The sequence below is a fragment of the Dermacentor variabilis genome, chromosome 7 (genome assembly GCF_050947875.1).
Source record: "Dermacentor variabilis isolate Ectoservices chromosome 7, ASM5094787v1, whole genome shotgun sequence".
Classification (NCBI taxonomy): Eukaryota; Metazoa; Arthropoda; class Arachnida; order Ixodida; family Ixodidae; genus Dermacentor; species Dermacentor variabilis.
The window spans coordinates 8,871,681-8,894,427 of NC_134574.1; the positions used below are offsets into that span (position 1 = coordinate 8,871,681).

The 22,747-nt window shown below is 45.9% G+C and overlaps 1 protein-coding gene across 21 annotated transcripts in view; it reads left to right on the plus strand.

Annotated features, from left to right (window-relative positions):
* LOC142587302 (uncharacterized) overlaps positions 1–22,747 on the plus strand; it is a 410,079-nt gene that overhangs the window by 29,691 nt on the left and 357,641 nt on the right. For all 21 annotated transcript variants that reach the window (XR_012829442.1, XM_075698179.1, XM_075698189.1 and 18 more), the window contains exons 2-3: positions 17,464–17,666; positions 22,056–22,239. Coding sequence is in view for 20 of the 21 variants with exons in the window: in XM_075698179.1 (XP_075554294.1) it covers positions 17,494–17,666; positions 22,056–22,239 (357 nt within the window). In the remaining variant the exon portion in view is untranslated. The remainder of the gene's footprint in view (positions 1–17,463; positions 17,667–22,055; positions 22,240–22,747) is intronic.

Here is a 22,747-nt window from a genome sequence, read left to right on the forward strand (position 1 = left end):
GTCTGTACAAGAAGAAAGTGGTTTTTCATGGCGTCCTTCACGGTGCCACCAAGCCCAATGAAGAAGGCCTGCGCTTGCTGCGGCCTTTTGTACGCTTCGTCCATTGTCGCTGTTGTCACTGACTGGCCGAAGGGACGGTGCAGGTGCGGCGTTGCGATCGTGCTGGATGCTTGATCCACGTGCGGCAAGATTGGTGTTGACAGCTGTGTTGATGGCCCAGTGGGGTGCTGCTCATGATGATGCAGGATAGCCAGCGTTCCGGAATCATGGTGTCGAACAATCGAAGACCGGTCGCAGTTCCGAGTGGTCCCTGCCAGTCCGAGCAGCATCTGTACAAGAAGAAGAAAGTGGTTTTTCATGGCGTCCTTCACGGTGCCACCAAGCCCACTTAGTAATCAGAGCCTTAGTAATCGAGAAATTGCGGTAGATGCAAGACACAATTAGACTCCCCCGGGGACATTCAAGTACTTGCCCGATGATGAAGGCACTCCTCATTTAAATTCTGTCACTCGTACTCAACCACTCAATATAAAAATATCATTGTATTGCATTATAAGACGAAAGAAAATGCTACTTGTGCAGTTGTATTTAATTTTTTAAAAAAGGAAATCATTGACATTACTCTAAACAATGATGCGGGCACTCAAAAGGTTTTGTTTTTGCTCGACTCTGCGCTGCCTGCACTTTCGTTTTCCAGTAGTATTTTTTTCGCATAGGGCTGCACTGGTTTTAGTGTATCGGGAAACTTGCACAAATGGCAAGTAGCAGAGAATTCCACTTTGGTGCAGGATGCCCGAACGATCTGCGCCACTTGACGAAAAGCAGCTGCAGTGGTGAATCTACTGCTCTGCCTTGGTTCGGATTCTCAGTGGCCGCATGTTAGCGTTTAATTAAAAAAACTATACTGCCGTCTGTAGGGTGCTGTTTTACTCACTGACAGCAGTAAAGGGCAGGGATGGCGCATGCAACGTCACCACTTCCTGGTTGAGTGGCGGGCGATTTGAATTGCGATAAAGGTATTCGGACCCTTCAGATGCAATTTTCTCATAAACTAAGTTGTTTCTTGGCACGAAACACGTATTGCAATGTTTCTGGAATGGTATTTAAACAGTCCATGTCGATTTAGTATATGCCTTTAGTGCCCTTCTAAGAATTGCATAAATACTGGTGATGCTGGTCCCGTTCAACACCTGCCATATCGAGTTTATGCATTGGAGCGTGAGGTTATTCAAGATGAAGTGAACAAGATGCTTGCAAAAGGTATTGCTGAACCTTCGTCGAGCTATTGGGTGGCGGCCATTGTGCTCATTAAAAAGAAAGAAGGTATGCGGTGTTCTTGCGTAGATTATTGTCATCGAAACTGAATTGCCAAAAAGGATGTCTACCCTTTGCCTTGCATTGATGACGCCCTCGATTGTATTCTCGATGCCAACCACTTTTTCTCAATAGACGTTTGGTATGGTTATCGGCTGATTTCTGTGGATGAAAAGGACAAAGAGAATACAGCACTCATCACCCCTGATGGCCTACATCAATTCAAAATTATGCCGTTCGGTCTCTGCAACGCTCCAGCAACATCTGAAACTCTTTGCTTCAAGGGTTTGAATGGTCGCCATGCCTGTGCTACCTAGATGACATTCTTGTGTTTTCTCTTATATTTGAGTCACTTTGAGTGTTTACCAACTATTCAAGTCTTCCGCAAGGCTGGGCTCCAACTGAATTCATCGAAGTGTCACTTCACCCACCCATATATTACAGTGCTCAGCCACCTGGTCGACATTTCCGGTATTCAACCAGACCCGGAGAAAGTATGTGCTGTCACGTCTTTCCCTGTACCTCAATCTGTCAGACGGTTCGTGAAAGATTTTGCAGTGATTGCCCAACCACTTACTGTTCTAAAGAAGGATGTGCCGTTTATGTGGGGTCCCACTCAAACTTCTGCATTTGCCCACCTCACTGCCATTCTTGCCACGCCATCTATACTAGCTCACTTTGACCAGTCCTCTTCTAGAGAGATCCATACCGATACCAGTGGTTGCGATCGGAGCCATCTTAACCCAACGCGAGAGGACAAGATGGTTTCATTGCTTTACGCTAGCCGCCTCCTCACAGTAACGGAGTGCAACTATTCGATTTAAGTGTGAATGCCTGGCTGTGGTCAGGGCGATTTCGAAATTTCGCCCATATCTGCATGGCACGCGTTTGTCTAATCTCGGACTATCATACGCTCTGCTGGCTTTCGTCACTCAAGGATCCTACTGAGCAGCTTGGTCGTTGGGCTCTGCAGGTACAAAAATATTCCTATATAGTAGTGTACAAGTCGGGCCGCCTACATCAAAACGTAGGCTGTTTATCACGTTATTCAGTGGATGAACCACCTACTGTCCCTGACCCTGATACCTATCCTTGCGTCTTCTCCGTAACTCAGCTGCTCCAAGTTGCTGATGAGCAACGCCGTGATGCTACCTTGCAAGCCATCATTGATCGCTTGGAATCTTCGCCTTTCATTTCGCCCCTTCAGTTGTTTGACCTCCGGGATGAAGCATTATACCACCACAATGTTCGCCTTGATAGTCCTGCCCTGTTCCTCGTCATTCGTAAGCATCACCGGTGAGCTGTTATCCATGAACTTCATGACTTACCAACTGTCGGTCACCTCTGTGTCTCCTGCACTTAGGATCGGGTTAGCTGACGCTTCTTTTGGCCAGGCCTTGCCCGCTCCATCCGGAAATGCGTTGCGGTGTGTGAGAAATACCAGCGCCAAAAACACCATTCACGCTCCCTGTCAGGCGCCTTCAACTGCCCAACGTCCCATCGGAGCTGTTCTTTCGTGTTGGCTTAGACTTACATGAATACTTTGTTTAGCGCAAAACAACACACACAAGAAAGACAACCAGGACAAGGCGCTACTCTCAACTGACGTCATTTTATTGCATTACTCCTTTATAGAACAGCTGTAACTAGAGGAACATGCGCAGTGAGCACCAAGCGGTGGAGCCACCAATATCTGATCCCAAGAGCGCACTCATGCGACAGAATCCAAAGAACCAAATTCAGCCCTGTACAAGGTTAAAGAAGGCACACTAATGCACTGTGACCCCAATGACTGAATGAAGAATACTTCCGATAACTCTCGGGCGGTGGTGTCACGGCTCTTTTTCAAAATCGTGGTATCACGAAACATGGGTTTGTACTTGCATATTTTACGATGCTGAGCCAAATGGGAACCTGTGCCTGTTGGTACGGATCGCTCATGTTCTATAAGGCGCTCGTTAACACAGTGGCCTGACATCCACTTTGCCACATGACAAGGGAATCTTATAAACCACACCGACGCTGCAATCTACAAACTTCGCGTGGTTCTTTTCACAATCTGGTTTTTTACTTGTTTTACAAATACGGCTGCACAACATTGACAGTTTCTGAGGAGCGGAAAACACTACCGGAATTTGGTATCTAGTGGCGACATTCTTTAGATTGTGAGCCACTCTGTGGCAATACAGCACAACTTCAGGCCTCTTCTTTTGTGTGATGCATTTACCTTTGTGCCACTTCTCTTTCAGTTTCTGAAGCAATACCTCTGAGACTGACGTCACCACCACACTTGGGTAACCAGCAGCCTGCAGCCTATTTAACTGTGCAATGAAACTCAGGTTCGCCGAGTGATGACAAGATTTCATTAACGAAGATTCTAGACACATCAAAGCAATGGCACGTTTCACAGTCTTTGAGTGCGCAGACGCGTAAGGTAAAAGTTCCTTACGTGCACGTGGCAAATACATCCAACAGGCGTGGCCTGTTTGTAAAGATAGCTGCAAATCTAAAAACTGGAGTTTAGAGTCCCTAGATAGCTCATGTATGAAAGTTAAACCTTTGCCATTGTCATTGAACAGAGTTAGAATGTCAGCTACCGTAATGGAGCATTCGTTGTTAGTCTGTTTCATCACAAGAAACAATGACTCAGTTCAAATTTTTAGATATGTTGACGATTTTCTTGTTCCTTCAAAAGTCATCGCCGACATCCTGCAGTCCTCAACCAGGCACAAGCTGACTACATCTTACCATTGAAAACTAATGGTCTCACGGAGTGTCTGAACTGAACCCTGACAGACGTGCTTGGAAAGGATGTCTCGACCGACCGTACTGATTGGGACCTTGCTCTACCCTTTCACATTTGCTTGCAATTCTTTGCGCTATGACACTGCTGGTTATTCCCCTTTCTTTCTCTTGGTCGGCCGAAAACCAACACTGCCACAGGACACATCCCTTCTTCCGCCGCAGCAGAGGCCAGCGAATATGCCCTTGACGCCGTCACCAGAGCAGCTCAGGCATGCGAAATTGCCCATGCTCGCCTCCTGACCTCCCAAGAGAACCAACGGCAATTGTGCGACGATGGTCAACACAGACACGTGCACTTTTTTGCGTGGTTCTCTGGTATTGCTGTGTTCCCCCGACCTGTCATGTCAGACTGTCCGAAAAAACTATTTCCTCAGTACAGGGGCCTGTGTACCAAGAATAGTTTTTTAGACAGCCCAACTGAGTGCTGTGTGCCGTTACTCCAGTTACAAATGGAATCACCCCAATCAACACCAGTGCCTCATCTGCCCTGCATTTCACTGACGCTCATGTCGCACGCCTCAAACCCTATTACTCTTCTGTTAACCCTTTCCCTACTGCAAAAAATGCAGCAAATTGTACCAAATTTACCGTAAGTTTTGTTTTTGCTTAGTTTGTAGACGTTTTTATTAAAAGGCACCATTACTTCAATTCAGTGGGGTTCCTTCATTTCACAAATTGCGTAAAAAGATAGGTTGAAGAAGGCTTCACTGCGTGACCCGGGTGCCTTGCAAAAAAAAACCTTATGCAGGGCTAGATACACTATGAAAAAAGAGAATATGAAAAAAAAATGCCCTAAATGTTGCAAAAACATGCACATGAATAGTGGGTATTTTTATGCAGCTTCTAAAGCAGTTGGGTCATCTTTGTATGGTAGACTCACAGGCAGCCATAAGGTCCTCCGGGCCATCCATAGAATAGTCATCAAACTCCTCAGATGAGAACACATCGCTCTGTTTTCAACCAAAACTGTACAGAGCTATGGTCTAATGAGGAGTCGTCAAAATATGTTCTTTTACCCACGCTTTCATTGCCTTGCTTTGATGAGGCAGCCATGTTTTATTTTGGGGTGTCAGAGGCGGCAGTATAATGAAAGGCGAGACACAAATGGCAGAACATGGGCAAGTGTGGCCTGCTAGTGTCAGGAATCGCAACTAGGTGCAATAGGACGAGTACAGTCATCGTAGGTTCATTGTGTGACAAATGTTACGTATGACTATAGTCATTAGTTATATACAAAATTCCATCACGATAATTCGGCAACGGGGGGGGGGGGTGAACAGGGGGATATTTAGGTGCACTGGGATGGTGCTGCCGCTGGGGATAATGCTACCTGCACATTGTATGCTTCTTTTGGGCGATGCATTCAGGCCGCCCGACGAAGGGGAACTGCTCCCGAGTCTCAAGGCTGTTCGCTGAACTGGCCAGCGTTGCAGTTGCTTTTGTAAATGTTCACTGTAAATAGCTTTCAGTGTGTAATCCCTCATTTGCATAACAATATGAATGCAGGGACTGACAATGAGAAATAATGTGAATGTTGGCCTTTTGCACTGAAATCTTCCCAATGCATTTATTTTTTTCATTTTCACTTGTTTATCCAAGCAGGCCTTACATGGGGGGAGGAGGGTAACAAGGAACTTCAAAAGGTGTTTACAAGCATGAAAAATAAGACGATTAAAGAACACAAATGTTTTCAGCATTAAAGAGATACAGTGCATCTAGTATAGTAGCTTGAATTAATGACTACAGGGTGTCCCAGCTAACTTCAGCCAGAGTTTAAAAATATGCGAATGCCACATAGCTGTACAGAACCAAGGTAATGTTGTTTGCCGTCGCTTGGAGATGCTCAAATTATTTTTCATTACGCCTAAATATATATAAGTACTTCATTAATCAGTTTCTCAAATACTGTAATTAGATGAAAAGTGTCAATTAGAAAATTTTAGAGCAACATGAAAAACTCCCGATACAGCTTTTTGCTCAATGCTTGCTACGCAAGTGTTTTTGCGAACGTGAAAGAAGCCCGCAAATGCACACAAAATTGCCGTGCGACTGACTACGTAAGTGCCCCGAGCAATTAGAATGAAAAAGTAATCCGAATATCTCTAAGCAATGGTAAATGTTACCTTGGTTCTGTCCAGCTACGTGGCACTCGCATATTTTTAAACTCTGGCTAAAGTTAGCTGGGTCACCCTGTGTAATGCAATAATACAAGATCAAGCTACAACACTATGAGTATAATGCATGATTATGTTCAAAGGTAGCAAGGCGTGCAAGCAGGATAATATGGTTGTTTAGAAAAGAACTGGTATGGCAGGTTTGCTCATTAAGGTAGGTTAGTAATTGGAAACAAGACAATTCCTTAAAGCGACACTGAAGCGACACTTAAGTCAACGTGGACTGTTAAAGTACCATTCCAGAAACCTCTTGGCACTTGTTTAGTGCCAAGGACAGACTTCGCTTAAGAGAAAATCGCGGCTGAAGGATGCGGATACCTTTACCGCAATTCAAATCACCCGCCCGCGAGTGGGGGAGTGGTGACGTTGCATACGCTATCTCTGCCCTTTACAGCAGCCGTCTGGAGTAAAATGGCACCCGACAAACGGCGCTATGGTTTTTTGTGCAATATGCAAATGCACAGCCATGGAGAAACCAAGCCAAGACAGAGCGTTCGATTGACCCTTGCAGTTGCTTTTGCTTAAGTGACTTGGAGTTGATGTTGTGGGAGTTTCACGAGCAGCAAAACCAGTGCAGCACTACGCGATAATGATACTGAAACGTGAAGGTGCGAGCGGTGCCGAGTCGAGTGAAAACAAAACCTTTCAACTGTCCACGTCATTGTCAAGGGTAACATCGAGTTTTTTCTAAATGTAGAATAGAGCTGGACATGTAGCATTTTCTTCAGTCTTATAATGCAATGCAATTATCTTTTTATTACAAGAAATTTCTAGCGACAAGGAAAATTAAGAGTGTCTTCGTCGTTGGGCTAGTACTTGAATATCCCTGGCGAGTTGCGAATTGTGTCCTCCATTTGCCTCAATTTGACAATTACTAAAACTTTGTTTGCGATAATATTGATGCCTTAGGCATCCTCGTAACTTTAGTCTGGCCTAATATTTGCTTTTAGTGTCCCTTTAAGGTTCACAATGGATTGCGGAAGGGCGTTCCATTTATTTATTGATAAGACTAAAGGTCATTTTGTTTTTGTTTTTATTAGTGATTGAATATTTGTTAGTTCGAGAGAAAAGTAGCTATACCTTGTGTTCATGGACAATAAGGGCAGATGTGGGCTGCTTGTTGAGCATCCATATACTCGTGAGCCAGGACGGATTTGCTGGTCGGTACTGCAAAAGCCATTAAAGAGGGGAAAAAAAGAACTTTCGACACTTTGAAAGCACAGGACGTTTATTTTCATTCATTTACATTGACTGGGGTCCGTGCTAGTAAATGCTGCTGAAACAATTAACTGCGACATCACTTGAGCTTAATTTTTTAATGAGATTCAGGTGGACTGAAAAATTTCATGGTGATTGGAAAGATGTGCGATATTTAAAAGGAGTAAAAGCTTGTTATAAAAACTAACAGGAGGGCTTGCTCTATTCATTTTTCTTTCCAATTAGTGATCTACACAATGCTAGGGATTCTTTTTATTACATACCCACTGGTTTTATTTTTGGTAATGCCTTGCTGTCATGTAATGGGCTAAAACCTTATTCTTTGTAGTCAATTCTCCATTTTATTCTATGTGTTTATTTCTGTGTACTAGCCAATGGAAACTAACCCTGGCAACCTTTAACGCGCAATCTCTCTCGAGTGAGGCTAGCTTGGCAGGATTCTTTGAGGAACTATCGGGCATTGTTTGGGATATCATTGGCCTTAGTGAGGTTAGAAGAACCGGTGAGGCTTATACAGTGCTAACGGCCATGCCCTCTGTTATAGAGGACTCCCAGATAAGCAATACGGGGTAGGATTCCTAATCCATAAGGACATAGCGGGCAACGTTGAAAAATTCTACAGAATCAATGAAAGGGTAGCAGTAGTCATAATAAAACCTAATATCAGGTATAGAATAAAAGTAGTACAAGCCTATGTTGCAACCTCCCGTCATGGTGATGATGAACTGGATCAGTTTTATGAAAATGTTAAATTAGCAATGAGAAAAGTGCAAACTCTGTATACTGTAGTAATGGGCAACTTCAATGCAAAAGTGGAAAAGGCGGGCTAGTGAACAAGCGATTGGTAACTATGGTGTTGATTCTAGGAATGCTATGGGAGAGGTGCCGGTAGAATTCGCAGAAAGAAATAAGCTGTGAATAACGAACACCTTCTTCGGCAAGCTTAGCAACAGAAAGTGGACCTGGGAAAGCCTTAATGGTGAAACAAAACATGAAATAAATTTCATACTTTCTGCCGATCCCAGCATAGTGCAGGATATAGAATTGTTAGGTAGGGTAGAATGCAGGGATCATAGGTTAGTGAGGTCTAGGATTCACTTCAATTTGAAGAGACAAAAAGAGTAAAATTGGTCAGGAAGAAACAGGCCAACCTAGATGCAGTAAGGGTAAAAGCAGACCAGTTTAGCCTGGTACTTGCAAACAAATATGCAGCCTTAGAACAGAGATGAAGATGACATAGAGCTAATGAAAGAAACCGTAACTAGGCTGGCTTCAGAGGCAGAAATTGAAGTGGAAGGCAAGGCATCAAGGCAGCCAGTAAGCAAGCTATCCCAAGTCGCAGAGGACCTAATAAAGAAATGACAAAGAATGAAAGTGTCCAACTCAAGAGATCAGTTAGAATTTGCGTTATTGTCAAAACTGATTGGCAAGGAGAAAATAAAGGACATTCAAAATTATAACGTGAGAAAGACTGAGGAAGCCGTAAAAAATGGAACCAGCATGAAATCAGCAAGAAGGAAACTTGGCATAGGACAGACCAAGATGTGTGCACTGAAAGATAAGCAGGGTAATATCGGCAATTTAGAAGATGCAGTAAAAGCGGTGGAAAAATTCTTTACATACCTGTACAGTACCCAGAGCAGCCACGATGCTTCCATTCGAAGTAGTAATGAATACGTTACAGAGACTCCTTCTATAACTAGCGATGAAGTTAGAAGGGCCTTGCAAGACATGAAATGGGGAAAAGAAGCAGGAGAAGATCGAATCAGTCTAATGAAAGGTGGACGAGACATAATACTTGAAAAACTGGTGGCCCTTTATACAAACTATTGACTTCAAGGGGCCCAGAGAACTGGGACCCTTGAGTACTAATGCAAAAAAAGGGAGTCGCTAAAGAATTGAAAAATTATAGGCCCATTAGCTGCACCAAGATAATTTCCAATAGAATATGGGTAACACGACTTCAGTCAACAAAGGAAACAGGCAGGCTTCAGGCAGAGATACTCTACAATGGATCACATCCATTTCATCAATCAGGTAATCTAGAAATCTGCAGAGTAGAATCGGCCTCTCTATGTGGCTTTCATAGGTTACAAAAAGGCATTTGATTCAGTAGAGATACCAGCAGATATAAAGACATTACAAAATCAAGGACTACAGGACACTTGCGTATATATATTTGGGAAAAATCTGTAGATTCCCCAGCTACCTTAATTCTCCACAAAAGAAGTAGGAAGATACCTATAAAGAAAGGAGAGTCAAGGATACACACTCTCTGCAATGCTATTTACTGCATGCTTGGAAGAAGTATTCAAGCTATTAAACTGGGAAGGCTTAGGAGTGCAGATCAATGGCAGATACCTCAACAACCTTCGGTTTGCAGATGACATTGTCCTTTTCAGCAACACTGGGGACGAGTTACAACAAATGATCGAGTACCTTAACATAGAAAGTGTAAGAGTAGGGTTGAAGATTAATATTGTTACGTAGGAAGACGCAGACGAAAAGCTATATACAAGTATATTTACAAGAGAATGCCCCGTACTTGGCCAAGGGGCAACAGCCCATGCTAGCCTCTAATCGTCGTCTTCTCACTGCTCGCCTCTTCGTCATTGTAAACACTGTTCCGTAGCACTACCCCCGGCGGCAAAAGTGCCATCCCGGAGCAACTAAAGGCCGGACTCGGAAGCAGTGTAGTAGGCCTTGAGCCTACTGACGTGCACGACATCACTAGATGCCAGAGTAGAGGACGAGGTTGAGCTCACAGGAGCAATTTCGTACGTCACAGGCGTCACCTGGCGCAGCATGCGGTAGGGCCCTGTGTATTGCGAAAGGAGCTTTTCTGAAAGTCCGACGTGACGAGAGGGCGACCACAGGAGCACGAGCGCACCAGGCGAAAACTGTCACGGTGGCGGGCGTTGTACTGACGCTGCTGAGTGATTTGCGAGGCCGTCAGTCGAGCACAGGCAAGCTGGCGCTCATGGCCGGCGAGGGCGATGGCGTCGCGCGCATACTTGCTTATTGAGAACGCAGCAGGAGGAAGTGCCGTGTCAAAAGGCAAGGTCGGTTCGCAACCGTACAATAGGTAAAATGGAGAAAATCCAGCAGTGCCGTGCAGGGAAGAATCGTACGCAAATGTGACGTAAGGGAGGGCAATGTCCCAGTCGTGGTGGTCCTTGGAAACATACTTGGAGAGCATATCGGTAAGAGTACGGTTTAACCGCTCTGTCAAGCCATTGGTTTGAGGATGGTATAAAGTAGTCAGCTTCTGTTGAGTGGAGCAGGAACGCACAATGTCAGCGATAACTTTCGAGAGTAAGTTACGACCACAGTCAGTAAGCAGCTGTCGCGGGGCGCCATGAAGTAAGATGTCACGCAAGAAAAAGTCCGCGACGTCAGTGGCGCAACTGGTAGGGAGAGCCCGCGTGATAGCATATTGGGGGACGTAATCAGTTGCGACGGCTACCCATTTGTTCCCAGAGGATGACATGGGAAAGGAACCGAGGAGGTCTAATCCAACACGTAAGAATGGTTCCACAGGGACGGTGATCGGCTGGAGATGACCGGCAGGTAGCACCGCAGGTGTTTTCCGACGCTGGCAAGGATCACAGGCAGCAACATAGCGTCGGACAGAGCGAGCGAGACCAGGCCATTAGAAGCGGCGGCGGACGCGGTCGTACATGTGGGTTACCCCAAGATGTCCTGCAGTGGGTGCGTCATGCATCTCAAAGAGCACAGTCTGTAGTAGATGTTTTGGCACGACAAGAAGATCAGATCCGTCAGGGAGGAAGTTCCTTCGGTACAGAATGCCGCCCTGAAGGACATACGGCGAACGGATGCATCGGTAAGTGTAGAGTGCAGACGCTTGATGAGTGCTCGCAGCGATAGGTCTCGGTACTGCTCATCAGCGATGTTAGTGAAGGCAGACAGAGAGAAAATGCCGTTGGTGGTACTACTATCGGCGTCGTGAGGCTCGTCTACTGGGTAGGGAGACAGGCAGTCGGCGTCCTTGTGTAGTCTGCCTGATTTGTAGGTGACAGTATACGAATATTCTTGGAGGCGTAATGCCCAGCGACCAAGTCTTCCTTTAGGATCTTTCAGTGAGCATAACCAGCAAAGCGCGTGATGGTCTGTGACAACGGAAAAGGGTCGGCCATATAAGTATGGGCGGAACTTCGCAACCGCCCAAACTAGGGCCAGACACTCATGCTCAGTGATGGAATAGTTGCGCTCCACGGATGAGAGGAGCCTGCTGGCTTAAGCGATAACATGGTCGTTGCCACGCTGGCGTTGGGCCAGTACTGCGCCAATCCTGTGACCGCTGGCATCAGTACAGACTTCGGTAGGCGCAGAAGGATCGAAATGGGCCAGAATGGGAGGCGTTGTGAGAAGGTCAATTAGATGCGAGAATGCAGAGGCCTCGTTATCGCCCCACTGGAAAGGGGCGTCTTCTTTCAAGAGCTTGGTTAGTGGTAGTGCTATGGCCGCGAAATTTTTCACAAAACGGTGGAAGTACGAACAAAGGCAGATGAAGAGGCGCACATCCTTGACACACTTCGGAACAGGGAAGTGCGTAACAGCATGGATCTAACAGCATGGATTGATGAAGCCAAGGGCTTCATCAATCCGAGGCAGGGGATACACGTCCTTTTTGGTAACTCTGTTAAAGTGCCGATAATCCACGCAAAAGGGCCATGAGCCATCCTTCTTTTTTACCAGTACAACAGGTCACGCCTATGGACTACATGACGGTTCAGTGATGTTCTTGGCAAGCATTTTGCGAACTTCTGCGTGAATAACTTGACGCTCAGCCGGTGACACTCGATACGGGCGGCGGTGAATAGGAGGGGCATTGCTGGTATTAATGCGATGTTTAACAGCTGTAGTTTGGGCCAAAGGACGATCGTTAAAGTAAAAAATATCGTGGTAGGAAAACAAAACGCGGCAGAGCTCACGAGCGTGCTTGGACGGCATGTCAGGCGAAATTATTTTCTGTAAGTCGGCGATGGTACAAGTTGGCGACTGCGATGGTAGAGGAGGATCAGCTGAATTGTCGTCTACTGCAATAGATGCTACTGAGTGATCCTTGAATGAGCAAAGCTGGGCCAGAGACATCCCGCGTGGCAGCACTTGTGTCGTCAAGCCAAAATTGACCACTGGCAGGCAGACGCAATTAGCCGTGATAGATAAAACTGTATGAAGTACTGTGATCCCATATGTAAGTAGGACGTCTTGCATAGGAGCCGCGATGTAGTGACCGTCTGGCACTGGTGGGGATGACACTAAGTCAACGTAAGTCAGTGTCGAAGGTGGCAAGCGAACGAAATCGACGAAAATGAGGCGACTAGGGTGTGGTTCAGCGGGATCCAGAACGGGCAGGTTAAGGCGGAAAGTACTGGCGGAACAATCAATGAGAGCAGAATGTGCGGAGAGGAAGTCTAAGCTGAGCATGATGTCGTGGGGAAAGTGAGCAATGACTGTAAATAGCACGTTAGTGGAGCGATCAACGAAAGAGACGTGGGCAGCACACACCAATTACAGGGGCGGTTCCACCATCGGCGACACGGACAACAGGCGTCATGGCAGGCGTGATTATTTTCTTCAGGCGGATGCGAAGGTCAGCGTTCGTTACTGACAAATGTGCTCCAGTGTCTATAAGAGGAGATACAAAAACACCGTCGACTTGCACGTCAAGAAGGTTCAGATGAGTGGGCAACGTCAGTAGAGGATTTGGCGGCGTAGGGAGAGCAATGTAGCGTCACCTCGAGGCGCTGCATCGTCTAGTTTTCCGGCTGAGAGCGGCGTCTGAAGGGAGTCGGTGAAAAAGAGCGAAGGGGCTGGGGAGAGCGAGATTGTCGTCGTTGGGGCGAAGGCGAACAAGAATAGGAGCGGTTCGGCACCGGAGAATCAGTGGCGGCATTATCGGAGCGTGCGACATAGGGACGAGAAGGGCCACCTGAGGGGCGAGAGTAGTCAGTATAAGCAGACCGGGTCGGGGAACGCCAGCGACTACGACAGTGCCAAGAAATGTGCCCGATTCGATGGCAATGAAAACAAATAGGCTTGTCGTCAGCAGTGTGCCATTTAGATGCGCTGTGGAAACGTGGTGGGTAATAAGATGCCAGATGGGGCGGAATCGATGAAGCCGAGTGGTTATCAGGGCGATGGGCCGAGCAGATGGTGTGAATACCCATGTTTGCGAATTCCTGGCGGACAACTGCCTGGATTAGGGAAACCGTGACTGCAGGTGCGTTGGAGGGGCCAGAGTCGAAGGCAGCCGGATAGGCGGCCTCGATCTCACGCCGGACGATCCGGGTAACATCGCCAGTGTTGGTGGGACGAGGAGCGTCGGCACAAGATGTTGCTGGGGTGTTGGGCAGACGGGCAAACTGCTGGTCAATATGTCGGCTTTTATTGAGTTCCAGGCGGCACTCTTGTATAACTGCATCCACCGTCGCCACGTTGCTGAAAACGAGCAAGTTGAAGGCGTCATCTGCAATGTCTTTGAGGATGTGGGAGACCCTGTCGGACTCAGTCATGTGTGCGTCAACTTTGCGGCACAGAGCCAAGATGTCCTGAATGTACGTGACGTAGGGCTCCGTTGACGTCTGCACGCGGCCGGATAATGCCTTCTGTGCGGCGAGTTGGTGACCGTATGGGCTGCTGAACAAGTCTCGGAGCTTTTGCTTAAGCGAATCCCAACTGGTGAGCTCACTTTCGTGCGTCCGAAACCAAACTGGAGGTATGCCACCGGGGTAAAAGACTACGTCGGCGAGCATGATAGTAGGGTCCCACCGGTTATTGCGGCTGACGTGTTCGTAGAGGCTGATCCAGTCATCGATGTCTTCCCCATCTTTGCCCGAGAATACGCCAGGATCACGGGGAGCCGGGTGAGTGATGTAGGTCGTCGAAGTCGCAGTAGGTGTCGGAGCCGGCAGAGTCGAGTTGTCACCGGGAGCCATGAAGGAAGGATTGACGTACCATCCACTGTGAAGCTCCTTGACGAGGTACAGGGAACGTCCACTTCCACCAGATATGTTACATAGGAAGACAGATGAAAAGCTATATACAAGTATATTTACAAGAGAATGCGCTGCACTTGGCCAAGAGGCAATAGCCCGCGCTAGCCTCTAATCATCGTCGTCGTCTTCTCACTGCTCGCCTCTTCGTCATTGTAAACACTGTTCTGTAGCAATATGCAGAAGATAAAGATAATGATCAACAGCCGGGCAAGGGAACAAGAGTGTGGCCAATCGCCAGTCGGCCTCTGGAGTCTGAAGGAGTTGGTTTACCTAGGTCAGTTACTTGGAGGGGGAACCCTGATCATGAGAAGGAAAGTTACAGAATAAAAATGGGTTTGAGTGCAGATGGCAGACATTGTGAGCTCCTAACTGGAAGCTTACCATTATCATTGAAAAGAAATGTGTGCAACCAGTGCGTTTCACCGGTGCTAACATATGGGGCAGAGACTTGTAGGCTGACAAAGAAGCTTGAGAACAAGTTAAGGACTGTACAAAGAGCAATGGAACGACTAACGTTAGGCATATTTATTTATTTATTTATTTATTATACCTCAAATGCCGCGTTGAGGGGTATTGCATGAGGGGTGGGCTGTTACATCTGTAGATAAGGTGATCGATGAATTCCGGGATTTTGCTGGGGTCTGAGTGGTGCATGGCGTCGATGGCCAGGTTATTCCAGTCTTTGGCTGTTTGTACAAAAAATGAATGCAGATGGGCTGAAGGACGAGCTGCTGGTGGATAAACTGCCTTTCCATGGCTTGTACGGCATGAAGTCCGATGGGTAGGAGTGATAGCAGATGGGAAGGCGATGCATGATAGAATTTATAAAAAAAAAGACAAAAGAAAAAATTTTGCGTCGCGAGGATAAGGTTCTAATATTGGCGCGGTATTTCATCGCAGATATGTTGGTGTAATATGAATAATCTGAATAAGCTAATTTTATCGCACGGTTTTTGACTGCTTCGAGTGTATTAACTTTCACTCGAGGCTTTTCGAGGTTTAACTTTCACACATGAGCTATCTAGGGACGGTAAACTCCAGTTTTTGGATTTGCAGCTATCCTTAGAAACAGGCCACGCCTGTTGGATGTACTCGCCACGTGCACATAAGGAACTTTTACCTTACGCGTCTGCACAATCAAAGACTGTGAAATGCGCCATTGCTTTGATGTGTTTAGAATCTTTGTTAATGAAATCTTGTCATCACTCTGCGAACCTGAGTTTCATTGCACAGTCAAATAGGCTGCAGGCTGCTGGTTACCCAAGTGTGGTGGTGACGCCAGTCTCGGATGTATTGCTTCAGAAACTGAAAGGGAAGCGGCACAAAAGTAACTGCATCACACAAAAGAAGAGGCCTGAAGTTGTGCCGTATTGCCACAGAGTGGCTCACAATCTAAAGAATGTCGCCACTAGATACCAAATTCCGGTAGTGTTTTCCGCTCCTCAGAAACTGTCAATGTTGTGCAGCCGTATTTGTAAAGCAAGTAAAAAACCAGATTGTGAAAAGAACCACGCGAAGTTTGTGGATTGCAGCGTCGGTGTGGTTTATAATATTCCCTTGTCATGTGGCAAAGTGTATGTGGGGCAGTCAGGCCGCTGTGTTAACGAGCGCCTTAGAGAGCATGAGCGATCCATACCAACAGGCACACGTTCCCATTTGGCTCAGCATTGTAAAATATGCAAGTGCAAACCCATGTTTCGTGTTGCCACGATTTTGAAAAAGTGCCGTGACACCACCGCCCAAGAGTTATCGGAAGCATTTTTCATTCAGTCATTGGGGTCACAGTGCATTAGTGTGCCTTCCTTAGCCTTGTACAGTGCTGAATTTGGTTTTTTGGATTCTGTTGCATGAGTGCGTTCTTGAGATCGGATGTCGGTGCTCCACCGCGTGGTGCTCACTGCGCATGTTCCTCTAGTTTCAGCTGTCTATAAAGGAGTGACGCAATAAAATGATGTCAGTTGAGAGTAGTGCCTTGTCCTGGTCGTCTTTCTTGTGTGTGTTGTTTTGCGCTAAACAAAGTATTCATGGACTATAGTTGGAATCTTTCAGCTTCTTGGTATTTGAAAGAATGTTTTCTTTGTCTTTGTAGTGCACGAAACGCACGACAACCGGGCGCTTTTTGTTTAGTTGGCACCAGCCTATTTGGTGAGCCTGTTCCATGCTTCTTGACTCGAGGGATACCTGGAGTGTTTCGTTAGTTTTAGTACTAATTCTTCAGATTCTGCCCACGTTTCCTTCACGTCGTTATCAAAGCCAAGAAATGGAAGGTTTTACCGGCAAGCGTGGTCCTCAGAATTGTCAATCCTTTCGGCTAAAGTTTCAATAGTACTGGAGCTTTGCACGGCGAGCCTCTGAACGTCAACATGGTTTTTGAGCGAGGCCAGAGACAGAAAGAGAGCATTGTGGATCAGAGAGCAGATGGGGATAGCCGATATTCTATTTGACATTAATAGAAAAAGAATGGAGCTGGGGGCAGGTCATGTAATAGTAGGTTAGATAATTGGTGGACCATTAGTGTTGCATAATGAGTGCCAAAAGAAGGGAAGCGCAGTCGAGAATGACAGAAGACTAGGTGGGGCAATAAAATTAGGAAATTCGCAGGTGCTAGTTGGAATTGGTTACTGCAGGACGGGTAATTGGAGATTGCAGGTTCTGCAGTGGACATATATGCTGCTGCTGATGGTGACTACCTTATTGCTCTGTTAGTCTTGCTATGACTTGTCATAACTGTTTATATACTGAACGATTATACTGAAGGACCCATACAGTCTTTGACAATCGGACCACCTTCTCTATACTACTACCTGGAACATTACAGAGCCTGAATAATGAATTTTCATTTTGATCATGAATTGTTTTTTCTGAATTTTCATTTTTGTCAGCCTTGTGTCGTGAAGTTGTATCATGTGCCCTGCTTTGACTGTGCGCAGGTGGTGTGGTGGCAGGTGGGGGGTGGTGCAATGGAGCTGGCCTTTTGTGCAGCTGCCATCTTTGTGGTGTCGGCAGTGGTGGTGTACTTTGTGTCGGTCGTGGGTACCCGCCAAAAGACCTACGAGGAGGCACTGGCTGAAGCACGTCGGCGATCCCTGGAAGAGGATGCTGCCCTCCAGCAGGCCCGACAGCACCACAAGCGGTACGCACACCTGTCATCTGTGCATCATTGGCACTTAGGCTGGCCACTAAGCAAAACAGATAGTTAAGGAACTGGGTTGGAAAGCAAGTTCAACTAATAAAGGATGCCCAGCAGACTGCCAATGAGCAACACTTCTCTGCTGTTTGGCATGTGGGAAGAACACGATTTGCAGGAATAGCCCGTCAGGCTAGTTGGTACATGATCAACAACTTCTGGTGCATGACATAGTACAGGCACACGCACACACACTCACTCTCTCACACACACACGCAGTTGACTTGCATTCGTTGGACCCTGAAAAGAGTGATGAAATCAAATTACTTGGCAAGTCAAATTAAACAAAATGCAAAACGAAGAACCATAACAACAAAGTGCTGATTGTTGATGTTTATTGATGCGTTTTATTCGCCCCTGAATAAAACGCGCCCACTTTGTATGTGTCCAAAGTAATAAACTTACGTATCAATGGCATTAAAGCTCCTGAACAAAGTAAAAATATCCCGCGCACCAATTTGCATTCTTTTTTAGCAAGAAAGATTGTTGTACAATGGGGATCGATTTTCTAAAGTCAGTCGCCACGTGGTTCTTTCTTTTTTTTTTGAGGTCAGCTTCTCCGTAATACACGCATGCTTTGCGGCAAAGCATACGAACGTTGCGAATAGGATTTTTGTTTTGGGCAGACAATTTTTGCCCAATTTTCTTTAAAAAAGAAGCCGCACATTAGAATTGTGTAAATACCATAATCATTCTACAGTTCTTGCTTTAAAATTTTCATAGGATGAAACGAAAGTAGGCGTTTTTGAATATAGTTTACAGGTATTGAACGCAGGGTGTCTACCAACCGGGAAAACTGGAAATTCTCAGGAATTTTGAATAGTCTGAAAATACTCGGGGAATTTGTGATTTTATCAGGGAATATTAGCTATAATTTTATAGAAAAGGAATGAAAGTCGCCTTAATGCTGGTTGGAGTAAAAGAAAGTAATCGTAATGAATTGGCTTTGATGCCGTGTCGTCGGTTGGAGCAGTTGCCAGTATACAGTCAACGACCTTACACCGAACTGTATAATAGCTGTGTTTTACCAGCACTCACCTACGGGGCAGAATCCTGGAGGCTTACGAAAAGGGTTCTACTTAAATTGAGGACGACGGAACGAACTATGGAAAGAAGAATGATGGGTGTAACGTTAAGGGATAAGAAAAGAGCAGATTGGGTGAAGGAACCAATGCGAGTTAATGACATCTTAGTTGAAATCAAGAAAAAGAAATGGGGGGGGGGGCCATAGGCAGGACATGTAATGAGGAAGGAAGATAACCGATGGTCATTAAGGGTTATGGACTGAATTCCAAGGAAAGGGAAGCATAGCAGGGGGCGGCAGAAAGTTAGGTGGGTGGATGAGATTAAGAAGTTTGCAGGGACAACATGGCCACAATTAGTACACGACCGGGGTTGTTGGAGAAGTATGGGAGAGGCCTTTGCCCTGCAGTGTGCGTAACCAGGCCGATGATGATGAGTCAACGACCGATTTTTCGGACCCACCACCACGTACCCCATAGAGTCATTGTGTAAGAACGTCTGAAATTTCGGAAGCAAGAACCCTTTGCCGCCTGATTTTCCGGACTTTTTGCCCTGATCGCAGGTCCGAAACGGCATTAACCAAAGCCAACCACTTCCGCCGTTTTGATTACCTCGTCGCCTCGAACCAGCGCTCTCGCACGCAGATCTGCTGGCAGCCATAGCCGCCACCGCGGCAACATGAGGCCTAGCTGCTTCGACATTCGTTATTAAGGTTCTTGCCGTTAGGTGCCATATTTTTAATTGAAAGAGTTCGTCGCTGTCTGCAATGGCACTGATTCCGCCTCTGTAATCCTCATGATTGACTTCGAAGCTCGGAAAGCACGACGCGTTGCATAATCATATGCCGCTTTCCAAAAGGCAGCTTCGCCTCAGCACAGCAATGTTATGCGGTGAAGCATACGTGAACCATTGCGGTGAAGCTTAACAAGCATGGGAAGTGGCAACTGTTTGGGACACAGTACGTGTTCTCTAAATATACACGTGCGCACCTGCTGTCTCCTGTCACAGTACGAGCACCGATAGGCCTAATAAGTGTACTGGCAGGCCTTCAGAGCTTTTTTGGACATGCCTGTGGCGATTTGAGCCCTTAAGGGCAGAAAAGACATCCATTCATTTTTTCGAACTGCCCAATTTTTCGGAAGCTTTAGCGGCCCCTATGGAGTCAGAAAAATCGGACGTTGACTGCACGTACAACTGACCAAGAAGATGCTTCAAATGATCCATGGGAGTAACGTGCGGCAGAACAAGGACGCGAACAGAAAGGACCGTCGCATTCAGAAATCGAAAAATGAACTGTGCCGCCTCTTCTTTGAAGGAGCTTGAGCTTAAAAACGAAAGTGTTGGATGAAGCCCCAAACCAGAATAAACTCTTTAAAGCAGTGAAATGCAACATTGAGGCATTGTGTATGGGCTGAGAGTATGTCAGGACAGTTGTTGACTTTCCAACTTTTTAGAGAATCCCACTTGTGACAAAGTTCGGGCCTAATACCAATGAGCTTGCTATCAGTTGATATAAATAGCTCATTTTCGAAAATATTTGCTTGTGTATGACTCTTCTTTATCATTTGTATTTGAATATCTTCGACTCGATTTGCAATGGGCTTTACCATTTTCTTTTCGAAGATATATTATTTGCTGTGAGTTTACTAACCCCTCCCTTCAATTTTCTATTTTGAATAAAATGAACATTACTCCTTACTGTTCAAACTGGATTAAGACATCTTGAAAAAAAATTTTAACATGCTTACTGGAGAGTGTCAGCATTGGGCGACATGGTGTCAGCCCGTGTTGAGATAAAACAAAGTTCCTGCGTCACTCAGGGAAATCCTGGAAAACTCATGGAACTTGAAAATGGCAACTTGGTAGACACCCTCGAACGCACTTGCTGTCCCCTAAGCTCCGCCTAGACAGACGTTGCCACTTAAAGAGATTGCTGTCCGGGTCACGATAGGGGTCAGGCTTGTGCATGCCGATTGGTCAATTTGGAATTATCCACGAAAGGCCAAATTAAGGATTGAAATAACGAAAGTTTGGGCCCATAGAAATTCACGGCCGCCCGCCGGGTCCTTCAGCCATGATCAAACTAACCGAAAAATCAATTAACCATAGTCAAATCAATGGGAGTCTGCTGTACAGCTCTGACTTTCAGTAGAATCATTATGGTAATATCGGCCTTTTATGCAGTCCGATTGTGTCAGCAGCCCTTCGGTGTGTCTATGGAATAGAAGTTGGACGTTTTTATGGGGCATTGTAATGGATGATAAAGCCTTGACATTGTTGGCCAATGCTTGAAGTTTCATTTGAGTCTTTGCTGTGTGCAATTGTTTTTCCTGTGTCATGTGCTGCAAGTTATTTAAGCCTGTGCAAGCATTGCGCAGCACTGCATTTCAGAAACCTTTGTCATTGTTCCAGTGACAAAATACAAATGAGACTGGGAGAAAGCAAGGATTTCTCTGTATCCATTTGTTTTCAGAGTTGCCATCCACCCAAGCAAGTGCATTCTAAGGCAGCTTTTATCTATGTAAGGCTGTAAATAAAACGATGGTTCTTGTTTTGAATAAACTGTACAGCTTTGTTCTGTGCACGTTCATACCTAGTGCACGAGTTTGCAGATTGAGGGTCCCAGACCAGGCAGGCAAGCTCCACTATACGCTCTGTGCCAGAGGAATAAAGCAGCTATTTACCTCTAGTTAGAAAGCTTTGTGAGCAGTGAGCCTGGAAAGCATGCAACCTTTCTAAGTCATGCACAGTTGTTTCAGGTGCAGCTGTGTGTCCATGGTGAAAGTTGCAAAGCATGACAGATTGAAGGGGGAAAAATGGACAAGGAGACTCATTACAGGGATACTAAAGCGAGAAATTATTTGAGTGTTAACACCACAGACAGGTGGCAATGCCGCACCAGCTTGCCATCATGTTTTGGACTTGTGCGGCCATCTCCTTGTAATTGGTTTTTTGATAAAAACAAATCTGCAACCTTCAAGAATTGTTGCTGAGTCACACCTGCGCAGTGCGAAGCAACATTCCGACATCTACGATGTCACACTGAGCTACCGGTGCTGTGGCTTAGGCACAAAATTCAAGAAATAGAACTTAGTTCTTTTTTAAATATAATCCCTTAGCGCTGAATTATCAAAGATAGTTTTGAAAGAAAGCTTTGTCAGTACAAACTGATTTAGTGTTTTCTCTTGAGTGTACCCTTGAGACATCTATTTACTCAAGTACTTTCTGAAAACCAATATTTATTGATAGGCACCAATTGTCTTGCACAGGTCGTGGTGCCTTTTAGTAAGCAAGTTGTTGATTTCGCTGCAGAGACAGTGCCAACAAGAAGGTCAAGGGTCGCTGGGGTCGCACAAAGGTAAAAGAGAGCCCAGCAGAACCAGAGCTCAGCGCCTCGACAGGAACCAACGAGACTGCCTTGGCCTGTCCCCCTTCGCCAACGCAGGGGACAATCCAACACATGCCTGAACACGTCGAGTTCAAGGAGGAGGCTGAGGTTAGCAGCGAGATCTGTACTTGGCAAAGGTAGAATTTTGGTCCGCATGGTGATGGGACATTATTTTCTAGTTCTCAGCACAGAAATTCTAGACAAGTCGAGATGCACACAAGTGCTGTTCTCAACAGTGGTATATAAGATGCTGGATCAGAGGTTCATATTCCCAAGACTAATATTAAGCATGTGCATACAGTGAGCCAGCGAGAAGTGACACTTTTTTCTCGAAGGTTACGAAGAAATACTAAGACATTTTTGGCACTATCTATTGCGGGGGATTCAGTTATTAACCTGCTGCCGTATTTCGTAATGGTTTGCTTTGGAACTGGTTCACTCTGGCTGTTACGTCGCTTCAAGAAAGAGTGAAATGTTATGGCGCGAGGGAGACCAGTCAACGAGCGGCGGTCTGCCAGGTCACCATTTTTGTTCGTACTTTGGATACTACAGTCAAACCTCGATATATCGAACGCGCATATATCAAATTATTGCATATATCAAACACTTTCTATGT